Source organism: Somniosus microcephalus, chromosome 10, assembly GCF_052327205.1.
Source record: "Somniosus microcephalus isolate GS21.2 chromosome 10, FLI_Smic_1.0, whole genome shotgun sequence".
In the NCBI taxonomy this organism is placed as follows: Eukaryota; Metazoa; Chordata; class Chondrichthyes; order Squaliformes; family Somniosidae; genus Somniosus; species Somniosus microcephalus.
The window spans coordinates 206,130,141-206,144,764 of NC_140996.1; the positions used below are offsets into that span (position 1 = coordinate 206,130,141).

The 14,624-nt window shown below is 46.6% G+C and overlaps 1 protein-coding gene across 3 annotated transcripts in view; it reads left to right on the forward strand.

Annotated features, from left to right (window-relative positions):
- LOC147112039 (nucleoside hydrolase-like) overlaps window positions 1-14,288 on the forward strand; it is a 51,129-nt gene extending 36,841 nt beyond the window's left edge. For all 3 annotated transcript variants that reach the window (XM_085999531.1, XM_085999529.1, XM_085999530.1), the window contains exon 6: window positions 9,467-14,288. In XM_085999531.1, the coding sequence (XP_085855657.1) occupies window positions 9,467-9,814 (348 nt within the window). In that variant the 3' untranslated portion in view covers window positions 9,815-14,288. The remainder of the gene's footprint in view (window positions 1-9,466) is intronic.
- The last annotated feature ends 336 nt before the right edge of the window (window positions 14,289-14,624 follow it).

The window sequence follows — 14,624 nt, forward strand, 5'->3', positions numbered from 1 at the left end:
CGGATGGTTGACCAGAACGGGCTGCACGCCACGTTCCCCTATCTAGATAACGTCACCATCTGCGGCCGCGACCGGCAGGACCACGATGTTAATCTGGAGAGATTCCTCCGTACGGCCCAACGGCTGAACCTCACCTACAATAAGGATAAATGTGTGTTTAACACCTCGCGCCTTGCCATCCTCGGCTGTGTAGTAGAGAACGGAGTCATCGGCCCCGACCCCGAAAGAATGCGCCCCCTCATGGAGCTACCCCTCCCCCACTGTCCAAAGGCACTGAAGAGAACCCTGGGGCTCTTCGCCTACTATGCCTAATGGGTGCCCAATTATGCGGACAAAGCCAGACCCCTCATGAAGTCCACATCCTTCCCCCTTACGGAGGAAGCGTGCGCAGCCTTCTCCCTCATTAAGGGAGACATTGCCAAGGCCACAATGCACGCAGTGGATGAGTCCATCCCCTTCCAAGTCGAGAGCGATGCATCCGACTTCGCCCTAGCCGCCACCCTTAACCAGGAGGGGAGACCGGTGGCCTTCTTCTCAAGGACCCTACAGGGCCCTGAGATCCGACACTCGTCGGTCGAGAAGGAGGCCCAGGCGATTGTGGAGGCGGTACGACGCTGGAGGCACTACCTGGCAGGCAAACGATTTACCCTCCTTACCGACCAACGTTCGGTCGCTTTTATGTTTAATAACAAGCTGAGGGGCAAAATCAAGAATGACAAGATCTTGAGGTGGAGAATCGAGCTCTCCACCTATGATTATGATATCTTGTACCGGCCAGGTAAGCTGAACGAACCCCCTGATGCTCTGTCACGAATTACATGCGCCAGCGCGCAAAGTGATAGACTTCAGACCCTCCACAACGACCTCTGCCACCCCGGGGTCACCAGACTTTACCACTTCATTAAGGCCCGCAACCTGCCCTACTCCATCGAGGAGGTCAGGACCATGACCAGGAACTGCCAGACTTGTGCCGAGTGCAAACCGCACTTCTTTAGGCCGGACAGAGCAAGCCTGATCAAGGGCCACCCGCCCCTTCGAGCGCCTGAGCATCGACTTTAAGGGGCCCCTCCCGTCCTCTGACCGTAATGTGTACTTCCTCAACATTGTTGATGAGTACTCCAGTTTCCCCTTTGCCTTCCCCTGCCCAGACATGACCAGTACCACGGTCATTAAATGCCTGAACGACCTCTTCGCCTTGTTCGGGTTCCCAAACTATATACATAGTGACCGGGTCTCCTCCTTCATGAGCGAGGAACTCCGTCAGTTCCTACTAGCGAGAGGTATTGCTGCAAGCAGGACCACCAGCTACAACCCCCGAGGGAACGGCCAGGTGGAAAGAGAGAACGCGACGGTATGGAAGGCCGTCCTCTTAGCCTTAAAGTCTAAGGGCCTCCCAACCTCCCGCTGGCAGGAAGTCCTCCCGGCAGCGCTGCATTCCACCCGGTCACTGCTTTGCACTGCCATCAACGCCACCCCCCATGAACGAATGTTTGCTTTCCCCAGGAAGTCGACTACGGGAACCACGCTACCAACCTGGCTGACCTCTCCGGGGCCCGTCTTGCTGCGAAAGCATGTGAGGGCCCATAAAACGGACCCCCTGGTCGAGAGGGTGGACCTCCTGCACGCCAACCCCCAGTACGCCTATGTGGCATACCCAGACGGGCGGGAGGACACAGTCTCCTTACGAGACCTCGCACCCTCGGGCACTCCGGAGACACCACCTTCACCCCCCCCCCCCACCACCCCCCCAATTCCAGCCCAGGTAGACGGCATGCCGGAACCCCACGAGCCTTCGCCGACCACGCAGACACCAGCATTAACACCGGATAATGCAACACCGCCGCTGCGACGATCAGAAAGGCTTACGAGGCCTCCGGACAGACTGACATACCAGAACTGGTAGTACACTTCACCCCGCCGGACTCAAATCTAAACAAGGGGTGAATGTGGTAAACCACTTTTATCGTTCACTATCGTTACACTATGGTTATCACTGTTCACACTGTTGTATCACTATACGAGGTCGCCTCTTGTCACGCTGCTATACCTGGGCTGACCACTGCTGACTCCGCCCATGACTCCACCTACCTGCCCAGGTATAAAGGTAGTCGACTGGCTGGCATTCCTCCTTGTTGTATCCGATCACCCACGAGGGTGGGCTCTGTTATTTAGCCAATAAAAACCTATAGTTACTTTCTTAACTCGTCGCTTTTCATTGGATGAATTGATAGGTATATCACAAGTCTATTACATGGTACTTTGTCATACGCCTTTTGAAAGTCCATATACACAACATCAACCACACTGCCCTCATTAACCCTCTCTGTTACTTCATCAAAGAACTCAATCAAGTTAGTCAAACACAATTTGCCTTTAACTAATCTGTGCTGATTTTCATTTATTAGCTCATACTTTTCCAAATGCCAATTAATTTGTCCCCAATTATTGTCTGTAAAAGCTTCCCCACCACCGATGTTAGGCAGACTGGCCTGTAGTTGCCGGGTTTAGCTCCTTTTTTAAACAGGGGTGTAACATTTGCAATCCTCCAGTCCTCTGGCACCACCTCCATATCTAAGGAGGATTGGAAGATTGTGGCCAGTGCCTCCGCAATTTCCACCCTTACTTCCCTTAGTAACCTAGGATGCATCCCATCCGGACCGGGTGACTTTTCTACTTTGAGGACTGCCAACCTTTTAAGTACATCCTCTTTATCTATTTTCATCCTATCTGGTATCGCTATTGCCTCCTACTTTACTGCTATGTTGGCAGCATCATCTCTAGTGAAGACAGATGCAAAGTATTCATTTAGTACCTCAGCCATGCCCTCTGTCTCCACAAGAAGATCTCCTTTTTGGCCCCACCAATCCTTTGACTACACTTTTACTATTTATATGTGTGGGTTCCCTTTTATGTTAGCCGCTACTGTATTCTCATACTCTCTTTGCCCCTCTTATTCCCTTTTATAGATCTCCCCTGTACTTTCTATATTCAGCTTGGTTCCCTACTGTATTATGAACCTTACAATTGTCATAAGCCTCCTTTCCTGTCTCATTTTAACCTCTAACTTGATTGAGTTCTTTGATGAAGTAACAGAGAGGGTTAATGAGGGCAGTGTGGTTGATGTGTATATGGACTTTCAAAGGCATATGACAAAGTCGGAGAGGAATTTCCCAGATTTTTTCTCCCAAATTGGCCATTGGGTTTTTTATCTGGTTTTTCGCCTCTCCCGGGAGATCACATGGATTCGGGTGGGATGGAGAGTGATAGAAGATTTGAGGTTAGGATCAGATCAGCCATGATCTTATTGAATGGTGGAGCAGGCTCAAGGGGCCGATTGGCCTACTCCTGCTCCTATTTCTTATGTTCTTATGTTCTTATGTTCTATATCTTTAGTCATCCAGGGAGCTCTAGCTTTGGAAGCCCTTCCTTTCCCCCTCATAGGAATGTGTCTACTCGAACCATCTCCTCTTTGAAGGCCTCCCATTGTTCATTTACGTTTCTACCTACCAATGTTTGATTCCAATCCACCTGGGTCCGATCCCATTTCAACTCACTGAAGTGAGGACCGGACATGTTTGGATAGATTTTGGGTGAGAAAACAAATGTGGCCTAAAATGTGCCACCTAACATACAGACTTTTCATCTACATAAATTTGATTGATGCATGTGACGGGCCTGTTCACTTCACAAGTAGACAGTGGGGGAAATTCTTCATTCTCCTTACTACAGGAAACTCTTTTTTATCCGGCACCGATGGGACCGGCGTGGTGCTGGTTGATCAAAAAGTCCGGATTACAGAGAGGTATACTTACTAAGGTACGAGAGCCTCGTACACGGCCGCAGATCCAGGTGTCCCTGTTGCCTGGCAACAGGTGCAGGAACCCTGGTTACACGGCCACAGATCCAGGCGTCCCTGTTGCATGGGCAACAGGTGCAGGAACCCCGGTTACACGGCCACAGATCCAGGAACCCCGGTTACACGGCCACTAATATGAAGTAAAACTTACCTGAACCTACTTCTGAATTTTGCCGGTTAAGAGAGATTTCCGGTTATTTAGGTGCCGGTAAAAAGAGAGTTTCCTCTACCTACTTGTGAAGTGAGCAGGTCTGTCACATGCATCGATCAGATTTATGTCGATGAAAAGTCCGTATGTTAAGTGAGACATTTTAGAGCACATCTGCTGTACATAAGTTTGTGATCCATCTTTCCTTCATCCTACAATCTTAAGAATGTTAAATCCCCAGCTTGATGTCACCAAACCTCGACTTCCTGATTTACTTCATCTTTTTCTATTATTCTTTTCAGCCCTTGTGGTGTGAAGCACTCTGGGTCTTCACCTTGGTTCCTCAATAATTGATAAGAGGATGTTAAAGAATTTTCATAACTTACAGGATCATCATGAAATACCATCTTAATTGGATGACATATAATTATTACGTTCTCCTATTTGTCTGCTGGGGACTTCAGTAAGTTCCCTGAGAGAAATCGCAGCTACTACGGAAAGTCACCAATTTTTCCTTATTATGTGCTGTACTTTGCACTTGTTGACATATCTCAGCTGCCATTGTTCTGCCGCTTATATATTTGTGCAACTCATTTTGTAATTTCTGAGGTGCCTCCTCTGAACCCACTGCTTCTCCTAGTTTGGTACCACCTCCAGATTTGTCCAATTTGCATTCACTGGTCTTGCTATCAGTGCGGCCCATTCTGCTATTGTAAGATGATGCTGTCACTGCTTCTCCGTTTCCACTTCCAGTTCCAGTTTGCATAACAGATACTGGCTGGAATTTTGCCGTTGCCGTGTGTGTGGCTTTGGAGGCGGGTTGGCTGTAAAAATTGCGAAAATAGGCAGCGCGTCGGGAACCCGCCGTCATCCTGCCTCCTCGTGCCTTTAACTCGGGTGCGTTTGCCAGCTTACCATGGACCCGATCGGGAGAGGCGGGCAACCTAATTAAACTCATTATGGGCTTGTTATCATAGCCACTGGGTTTTTAACTGAAGCTTCTGAATTTAACAGCATGAGCACGGGAAGCATGCAGCTCGGGAACCTCGCCTGCGAAAGGGAGGCGGAAGTTCAGTGGCCATTGTGCGAGGACATTAATTGACAGCTGGGAATACCAGATAAATACACACACCTTACACCTCATTAGTTGCCTAAGGGAAAGGCTGTTGATGACTCAATTTTGTGCACAGATTTAGGTTTCTGGAATTTGCGGGTCATTTCTGCAACCTCGGCAGCCACTCTCACCACATTGCTACTTATTATCACCACATTGAGGGATTGGCCCTCTGATCACTACTTGACCTGCCATCTACAACATCAGCATGGGTGCCGCTTATACTGCCTCACCTTAGTCCTCAGAACCGGACCAAGGTGAGTACCACCACCAACCAACACCAGCCACTCCAGCAGCAACCACAACAGCAGCCTTCTCCCAATGACCTGATGCTCCACAGCAGAGAGGGGGCACCACAAGGCTGCAGTGCGCCGGAAGCAATAACCCCAACACAGGGTATACATGCAGAGGATAAGCTTCCTAAACATAAATGAGTGGCAGTGCTTCAGGAGGCTCAGGCTGTTGCACCAGATCATCGCAGACATTTGTAGCTTGCTGGAACAAGACCTGCTGCCCTGGTGTCCTGGCCAGTTGTTGTCAAAGACACCACCACCCTCACCTTCTTCGCCTCAGGCTCCTTCCAGGGATCTGCAGCAGACATTTGCAGAACCTCGCAGTCGGCTGCCCACAAATGCATCACACAGGTCACCGAAGCCATGTTTCACAAGTCAGCCAATTATATCAACTTTTCCACTGATGAAGCCAGTGTTACTGAGCGGGCGCTCAGCTTTGCGGCTCTGGCTGGCTTCCCACAGGTACAGGGCTTCATCGAATGCACACATGTGGCCATGAAGGCACCCCATCATCACTCAGAAGTGTTTGTGAACCACAAAGGTTTCCACGCCCCATTTCTGCCCTTATGATGGAGGGATGTTCATTGATGAAGCAGCTGAAGATGGTTGGGCCTAGGACACTGCCCTGAGGAACTCCTGCAGCGATGTCCTGGGGCTGTGATGATTGACCTCCAACCACCACAACCATCTTCCTTTGTGCTAGGTATGACTCCAGTCAGTGGAGAGTTTTCCCCCTGATTCCCATTGACTTCAGTTTTACAAGGGCTCCTTCATGCCGTAAGGTCAGAAATGGGGATGTTCGCCGATGACTGCACAGTGTTCACTGCCATTTGCAACTCCTCAGATAATGAAGCAGTCCATGCCCGCACGGAACAAGACCTGAACGACATTCAGGTTTGGGCTGATAAGTGGCAGGTAACATTCGCACCACACAAGTGCCAGGCAATGACTATCTCCAACAAGCGAGAGTCTAACCACCGCCGCTTGACATTCAACGGCATTACCATCGCCGAATCCCCCACCATCAACATCCTGGGGGTCACCATTGACCAGAAACTTAACTGGACCAGCCACATAAATACTGTGGCAACAAGAGCAGGTCAGAGGCTAGGTATTCTGTGGCGAGTCTCTTATCTCATGACTCCCCAAAGCCTTTTCACCATCTACAAGGCACAAGTAAGGAGCGTGATGGAATACTCTCCATTTGCCTGGATGAGTGCAGCTCCAACAACACTCAAAAAGCTCGACATCATCCAGGACAAAGCAGCCCGCTTGATTGGCACCCCATCCACCACCTTAAACATTCACTCCCTCCACCACCAGCGTACCGTGGCTGCAGTGTGTACCATCTACAAAATGCCCAGCAGCACCTCCCAAACCCGCGAACTCTACCACCTCGAAGGACAAGGGCAGCAGGCGCATGGAAACACCACCACCTCCAAGTTCCCCTCCAAGTCACACACCATCCTGACTTGGAAATATATCGTCGTTCCTTCATCGCCGCTGGGTCAAAATCCTGGAACTCCCTCCCATGCAGCACTGTGGGTGTACCTTCACTACACGGACTGCAGCGGTTCAAGAAGGCAGCTCACCACCACCTTCTCAAGGACAATTAGGGATGGGCAATAAATGCTGGCCTTGCCAGCGACGCTCACATCCCATGAACGAATTTTTAAAAAATGGTCTCCTTTTGTGGTGTTACTTGGTATGATTGGATTAGGATGAGGGTGAGTGTGAGGGGTGGTTCGTCAGATAGGGATGTGATAATGTAGATAGAGATGGGTGGACATGCAAGGTATATTGGTGTGAGTAATGATGTGCAGGAGTAGGCTTGGGAAGGAAGAGTGATGGGGATGTGTTGACAGGCACTTCAGGATGAGGGTGAGTGTGGCATTGCACTCACATTTCCTGACCTCATGAAATCATTGAATTGCTTCCTGCACTGTATCCAGGTCCTCCTGACCAGATCCCTGCTACTGACCTCCTCAGCAATATCCAGCCAGGCTCCTCTTGTTGCTTGTGGAGGTCTCCTTTGCCTGTCAGCAGGGAAGAGGACCTCCCTGCGTGCTCTGACAGCTTCCACAAGCGTATGCAAGGAAGAATCAGAGAACCGGGACATAGCCCTCTGCCTTTAGCTATCCATGTTTCACAAGTTTTAGCTGTACTGTGGCTTTTCTTTCACACCTTCCACCTTCCTCTGGAAACCTTCAAGTGAGTTCACTGCAAGGCTGCTTTAAATATGGGCACTGGAAATGAGTCATTGATGACGTCATCAGACCCGCACCATTTAATAGGTCCGGGAAACACGTAGGACTCTTTCAATTGGGGCCATTAAGTGAAAGTTGCTCTGAGCAGCGCGTTGCTGAGAACATCGCGTTTCGGACCCGCTACGCCGCCCACACACACCCAACCCGACGCAAAGGTGAAAATTCCGGCCTCCGTCTCTGCTTCCCTTCTTAGAATCATAGAATGATACAGCACAGAAGGAGGCCATTCTGAAAGGATAATTACTAGTCCTAGCCCCTTTAGGGCTACCCCGGATCAGGCATATTCCTCAGACGTTCACTTTCAACTAAAGTTAGAGGCAGCCGAATCCTAAAGACGCTTAATTGGGTCTAAAGGTCCAGACTATCTCTCCCTAAAGGAAAGGAACAACCTGAAGATGTTACCATCCTCCAGATAGCACTTTTAATAAGTTTAGCTAGACTAACGTTCCGGATATTATGAGGGTCTGGAAAACTCCCCCAGAATTCTGCAACTCCTCACCAAAGAGTGTACAGAGATTGAGTTTGCGAGTTTGATAGAAGTATTATGTGAGACAATTCTAAAAATATATAGATTTATTAAAGAACCGACATATAATTTACAGTTGGTGAGTCAATCGCAACATTAACAGTTCCAAAAAGAGAAAGCTTTACAATCTTATCAGAGATCCTTCCTCTCAAATCTTAACTTTGCTACAGTATTACAGTTCTTAAAGTTTATTCAGGATATCCACCAAAATCAAATACAGTACCTTGATCCCCGAGGTACAAAGAGTTGTAGACTTACAGAGCTAGCTCTGAAGCCGAGAATCGCTTTGCCTCTTTAAGCGAGTCTATTATCCCATTTGAGAGTTCAATATTTATACCCTTTTACAGTGGTATTTCCTTTAAGGTTTTCTGCTGATGTAAGATAATTATCTCTAGTCATTTTTCTGCTGACCCCTGCAGTTCTTAGTCACCTCAGCTGGTAGCACTACAGAACCATGTCTCTCCTCTAGCTGTGCTAAGCTTATCATAAAAAACGGTGTAATCAGCAGGTGCACTTTACTTGGTATCATTTTTATGAAGGCAGATGTTTGTTGCTTTTATGTGCTCCTTTACGAGGTGTAAATTAGAACACCTTGCACCAGGTAACTATTGTCTTGTTCCCAAAGATTCAGACTTCAGGAGCCTTTAACCTTCTGTTTCAATAAGGTTATTGATTCAGTGTCAACAACTTATCTTATCTCAATAGCCAGAATGCTAGCACAGCTTTTTCATCGTTAGGTTTCTAGGTTTCCAGACCCAGTTTGTCATGTTTTAATAAGCCCAGAATCCTTTCATAGAATGGTGTCTTTTTCTGAATAGGTTATATGGCTTATTCCTTCACAATTCGGGCCATCGTGCCTGTGCTGGCTCTTTGGTAGAGCTATACAATTAATCCTACTCCCCTGCTTTTTCCCCGTAGCCCTGTAAATGTTTTCCCTTCAAGTATTTATCCAATTATTACACTTGCAGTTACAAGATGCTTGAAACATTTCACAAATGTAGAGGACCAATAATTCATGACTCATTAATTACAAGGTTTTTAAGGAGTGAAATGACTGTAATAATTGCCAGTATAATATTGTAGGTCTGTATTTTCTAAATCATTGCAGTGTTTTTGCTTTTTCAAAGCTGCTGTAAATGTAAAGCCTGTGGCACAGTCCACCGAGTAACCAGCTTACTTTTTGGTTTTGATTTAAATGGAATGAATATGAGGTGACTTGGAAGTTGCTCAAAGGTGATAACCTTTCATTGTGTCTATTACAGGAGTTTTTTAATGAGTGGGTAAATCAAGGCACTGAGAAAGCTTGCTTCATGAAGAAGATAACTGCACACAGCGAAAAATTTGCCAAAGCCAAGCAAGGCAGCAAAGAGTTGCATTTTGAACCCGGCTTTGTGTCCTGCGATTCTTTTGCAATGGCGGCTGCTATTGACGAGAGTGTTGTTACCAATTATATACAATATGGAGTAAGCGTGGAGTTACAGGGATCACTGACCAGAGGGATGATGGTCATAGATACACTTAACGTCCTGAAAAAACAAAATCAAGCTTTTATTGTGACAGAATGTGATATTGAGAAGTTTAAGCAGCTCATGATGTCTGCTCTGAAATAGCGGGAGGGTTTAATAGCGCTTGTAAAAGAGATAGTTGAACATCAGCATCAGTAGATTTTCTACAGTGCAAAATGCTGCTTGTTTTTGGTAGCAAGTTACCTTCCCAGTTTCTTATTGATTTACTAGAATGTTTATTTCATTTGTTCCTTATTTTTTTGGCCACTGTCTAAGGGTAAACCAGGCTGTCCGCAACATTAGTCTCATATTTGACCCCGAGATGAGCTTCTGACCACATATCCGCTCCAATCACCAAGACCATCTACTTCCACCTCCGTAACAGCGTCCGACTACACCCCCACTTCAGCTCATCTGCTGCTGAAACCCTCACCCATGCCTTTGTTACCTCTAGACTTGACATTCCCATCTTCTACCCTACATAAACTTGAGCTCATCCAAAACTCTGCTGCCCGTATCCTAACTTGCACCAAGGCCCGTTCACATAGATACATAGATACATAGAAGATAGGAGCAGGAGTAGGCCATTCGGCCCTTCGTGCCTGCTCCGCCATTTAATGAGATCATGGCTGATCCTTTAATTCAGTATCCCGTCCCCGCCTTCTCTCCGTAACCCTTAACCCCTTTTGCCCGTAGAAATATATCTAATTCCCTCTTAAATATATTTAATGAGCTGGCGTACACTGCCCTCTGTGGCAATGAGTTCCACAGGTTCACCACTCTCTGAGTGAAGAAATTCCCCCTCATCTCTGTCCTAAATGGTTTAGCCCTTATCCTTAAATTATGTCCTCTAGTTCTGTTCTCACCCGCCAAGGGAAACATTCCTTCTGCATCCAGTCTGTCTAGACCTGTCAGAATTTTATACACTTCTATGAGGTCCCCTCTCAATCTTCTAAACTCCAGTGTGTACATCCCTAAACTACATAGTCTCTCCTCATAGGTCATTCCCGCCATTCCTGGTATCAGCCTGGTGAATCGCCGCTGCACCCCCTCCATGGCAAGAACATCCTTCCTCAGATGAGGCGACCAAAACTGTACACAGTACTCGAGGTGTGGTCTCACCAGTGCCCTGTACAGCTGCAGCAAGGTATCCCTGTTCCTGTATTCTAACCCTTTTGCTATGAAGGCCAGCATACCGTTTGCCTTCTTGACCGCCTGTTGCACCTGCATGCTCGCCTTCAGTGACTGGTGTACAAGAACACCCAGGTCTCTCTGTACTTCCCCCTCTCCCAATCTATTGCCATTTAAATAATAATTTGCCCTCCCGTTCCTGCACCCAAGGTGGATAACTTCGCACTTGTCCACATTATAGTGCATCTGCCATTTATCCGCCCAATCGCCCAGTCTGTCCAAATCGCTCTGGAGCTTCCTGGTCTCTTCCTCTGAGCCCACCCCACCTCCTAGTTTAGTGTCGTCTGCAAATTTGGAAATGCTGCATCCGACTCCCTGATCCAGGTCATTAATGTAAATTGTGAACACCCATCACCCCTGCGCTCGCTGACCTACATTGGCTCCTGGTCTGGCAATGCCTCAGTTTTAAAATTCTCACCCTCATTTTCGAATCACTCCATGGCTTTGCCGCTCCCTATCTCTGTAACCTCCTCCAGCCCTACAAGCCTTCGAGATCTCTGCGCTCCTCCAATTCTGGCCTCTTGCGCATCCCCGATTTTAATTGCTCCACCATTGGTGGCCGTGTCTTCAGCTGCCTCAGCCCTAAGCTCTGGAATTTCCTCCCTAAACGTCTCCACCTCTCTACTACTCTCTCCTCCTTTAAGATGCTCCTTAAACGCTACCTCTTTGACCAAGCTGTCCTTATACCCCCTTATGTGGTTCAGTGTCATATTTTGTTTGATAATGCTCCTGTGAAGTTCCTTGGGACATTTTACTGGGTTAAAAGTGTTATAGAAATAAGAACATAAGAAATAGGAGCAGGAGTAGGCCAATCGGCCCCTCGAGCCTGCTCCACCATTCAATAAGATCATGGCTGATCTGATCCTAACCTCAAATCTTCTATCACTCTGCATCCACCCGAACCCATGTGATCTCCCGGAAGAGGCGAAAAACCAGATAAAGACCCAATGGCCAATTTGGGAGAAAAAAATCTGGGAAATTCCTCTCCGACCCATCTAGGCGATCGAAATTCTTCCAGGAGATCACTCTGTCCCTATATTTTCTACAGTACTTACCTTCTGTAAAGGCGATCTCCACCCCAGCCAGGAAAAGGAATAAAACCATCTCCTGAAATCTAACACAGAATTAGAACACAGTAGGAGCAGAACCAGGCTACAAGGCCCCTGGGCCCACTCCACTACCCACAGGGCCATGACCATTCCGAACCTAGACTCATGTCCAATTTCCTGCCCGCTCCCCGTAACCCTTAATTCCCTTTACTTCTAGGAAACTATCTATTTCTGTTTTAAATTTATTTAATGATGTAGCTTCCACAGCTTTCTGGGGCAGCAAATTCCACAAACCTACCACCCTCTGAGTGAAGAAGTTTCTCCTCATCTCAGTTTTGAAAGAGCAGCCCCTTATTCTAAGATTATGCCCCCTAGTTCTAGTTTCACCCTTCATTGGGAACATCCTCACCGCATCCACCCGATCAAGCCCCTTCACAATCTTATATGTTTCAATAAGATCGCCTCTCATTCTTCTGAACTCCAATGAGTAGAGTCCCAATCTACTCAACCTCTCCTCATATGACCACCCCCTCATCCCCGGGATTAACCGAGTGAACCTTCTTTGTACTGACTCGAGAGCAAGTATGTCTTTTAAGTATGGACACCAAAACTGTATGCAGTATTCCAGGTGCGGTCTCACCAATACCTTGTACAACTGCAGCAATACCTCCCTGTTTTTATATTCCATCCCCCTAGCAATAAAAGCCAACATTCCATTGGCCTTCTTGATCACTTGCTGCACCTGCATACTAACTTTTTGAGTTTCGTGCACCAGGACCCCCAGATCCCTTTGTACTACAGTACTTTCCAGTTTCTTGCCATTAAGATAATAACTTGCTCTATGATTTTTCCTGCCAAAGTGCATAACCTCACACTTACCAGTATTGTATTCCATCTGCCAAATCTCTGCCCACTTACTTAGCCTGTCTATGTCCCTTTGCAGGTTTTTTATGTCCTCCTCACTCACTACTTTCCGTCCCATCCTTGTATCATCTGCAAACTTTGATATGTTACACTCGGTCCCCTCCTCCAAATCGTTAATATAGATTGTAAAGAGTTGGGGACCCAGCACTGACCCCTGCGGAACACCACTAGTTACTGGTTGCCAATCTGAGAACGAACCATTTATCCCAACTCTCTGCTTTCTGTTAGAGAGCCAATCCTCCACCCACGCCAGAATATTACCCCCAATCCTGTGATTTTTTATCTTGAGCAATAATCTTTTGTGTGGCACCTTGTCAAATGCCTTTTGGAAGTCTAAATACACTACGTCCACTGGTTCCCCTTTATCCACACTGTATGTTACTTCCTCAAAAAACTCCAGCAAATTTGTCAAACATGACTTCCCCTTCATGAAACCATGCTGAGTTTGTCCTATTAAATTATGTTTATCCAAATGTCCCATTACTGTCTCCTTAATAATGGACTCTAACATTTTACCAACCACAGATGTTAGGCTAACAGGTCTATAGTTTCCAGCCTTCTGCCTACTACCCTTTTTAAATAAGGGTGTTACATTAGCAGTTTTCCAATCTGCCGGGACCTTTGCTGAGTCCAGTGAGTTTTGGAAAATTATTACCAATGCATCCACAATCCCTACCGCTATTTCCCTCAAGACCCTAGGATGCAAGCCATCAGGTCCAGGGGATTTATCCGCCTTGAGTCCCATTATTTTACCAAGTACCACTTCCTTAGTGATTTTAATCGTATTTAGTTGTTGTTGTAGAAATTTTCAGATGACACCAATGAAAGAATTCTATTAGCCAGAGATTTAACAGGGCCAGCAGAGCGCATATTTGGCTATAACATTCTCAAGGGTACATGAAACCATCGCAGGATTAATAGAACATGGCAAGAACTGCAATGGGAGAGGAATGATGATCTGAGCGGCCTTCCATTTCTTCCTCTGAGTTTGAGTGCAATCTGTGTATTTTGTCTACATATTAAACCAGTTATATTGTGAATTATACCTGGGCAATGCTGTATTTGACCTAAATGTTAACCTTAACTTTTGAATATTTGACTCAATGCTGGCACTTTGGCAAAAGAGCTTTGATTGGAAAATACGTTTCTCAAAAATGTCAACATGCACTTATAAATTTAGATTTCTGCATCTGCATTTTGATATTCCTTGCTGAAAGGTTTATTGTCTGCTGTCTTAATTTTGCAATTCCTCATCTCAATAAATTACTCAGCTCACCTGCCCAGTATTTCTCCAGTATTTGTACCACATTGCCTTGGTCTTTCTTTTCGATTTGGCATCCTTTGTTTGGTCTTTCCTTTTATTTTCGTAATTGTCCTTCCAACTTTATTTGATAAAATCCTTTTAAAGTTCTTAATTTGACTTTTTCTCTTTTAATGCTTTGTTATCCCACTAACTGGAATATGGTAAGGTTGATGAAGGTGAAAGACCCTTTTGTGAGCTGCACTTTGGCCTTCAAGAATTTTATCTTCTGAACTCGCTTTTATGATGATGAAAACCTTAAGATTTGCGCTGTGCGTTGGCTGCATATAGCGCATCCATGTCGTGATTCTCAATTGTTTCCATACAAACATATAAACATACAAAAAAAGATCTATCGAGCCGGCCCGATGCAGTTGTGAGGCTTTGAGCACCCACCAGCAGCTATGTAATCTCCTGGGGAGGCCATGTTGGAGGTGGGTGGGGCAAGCCT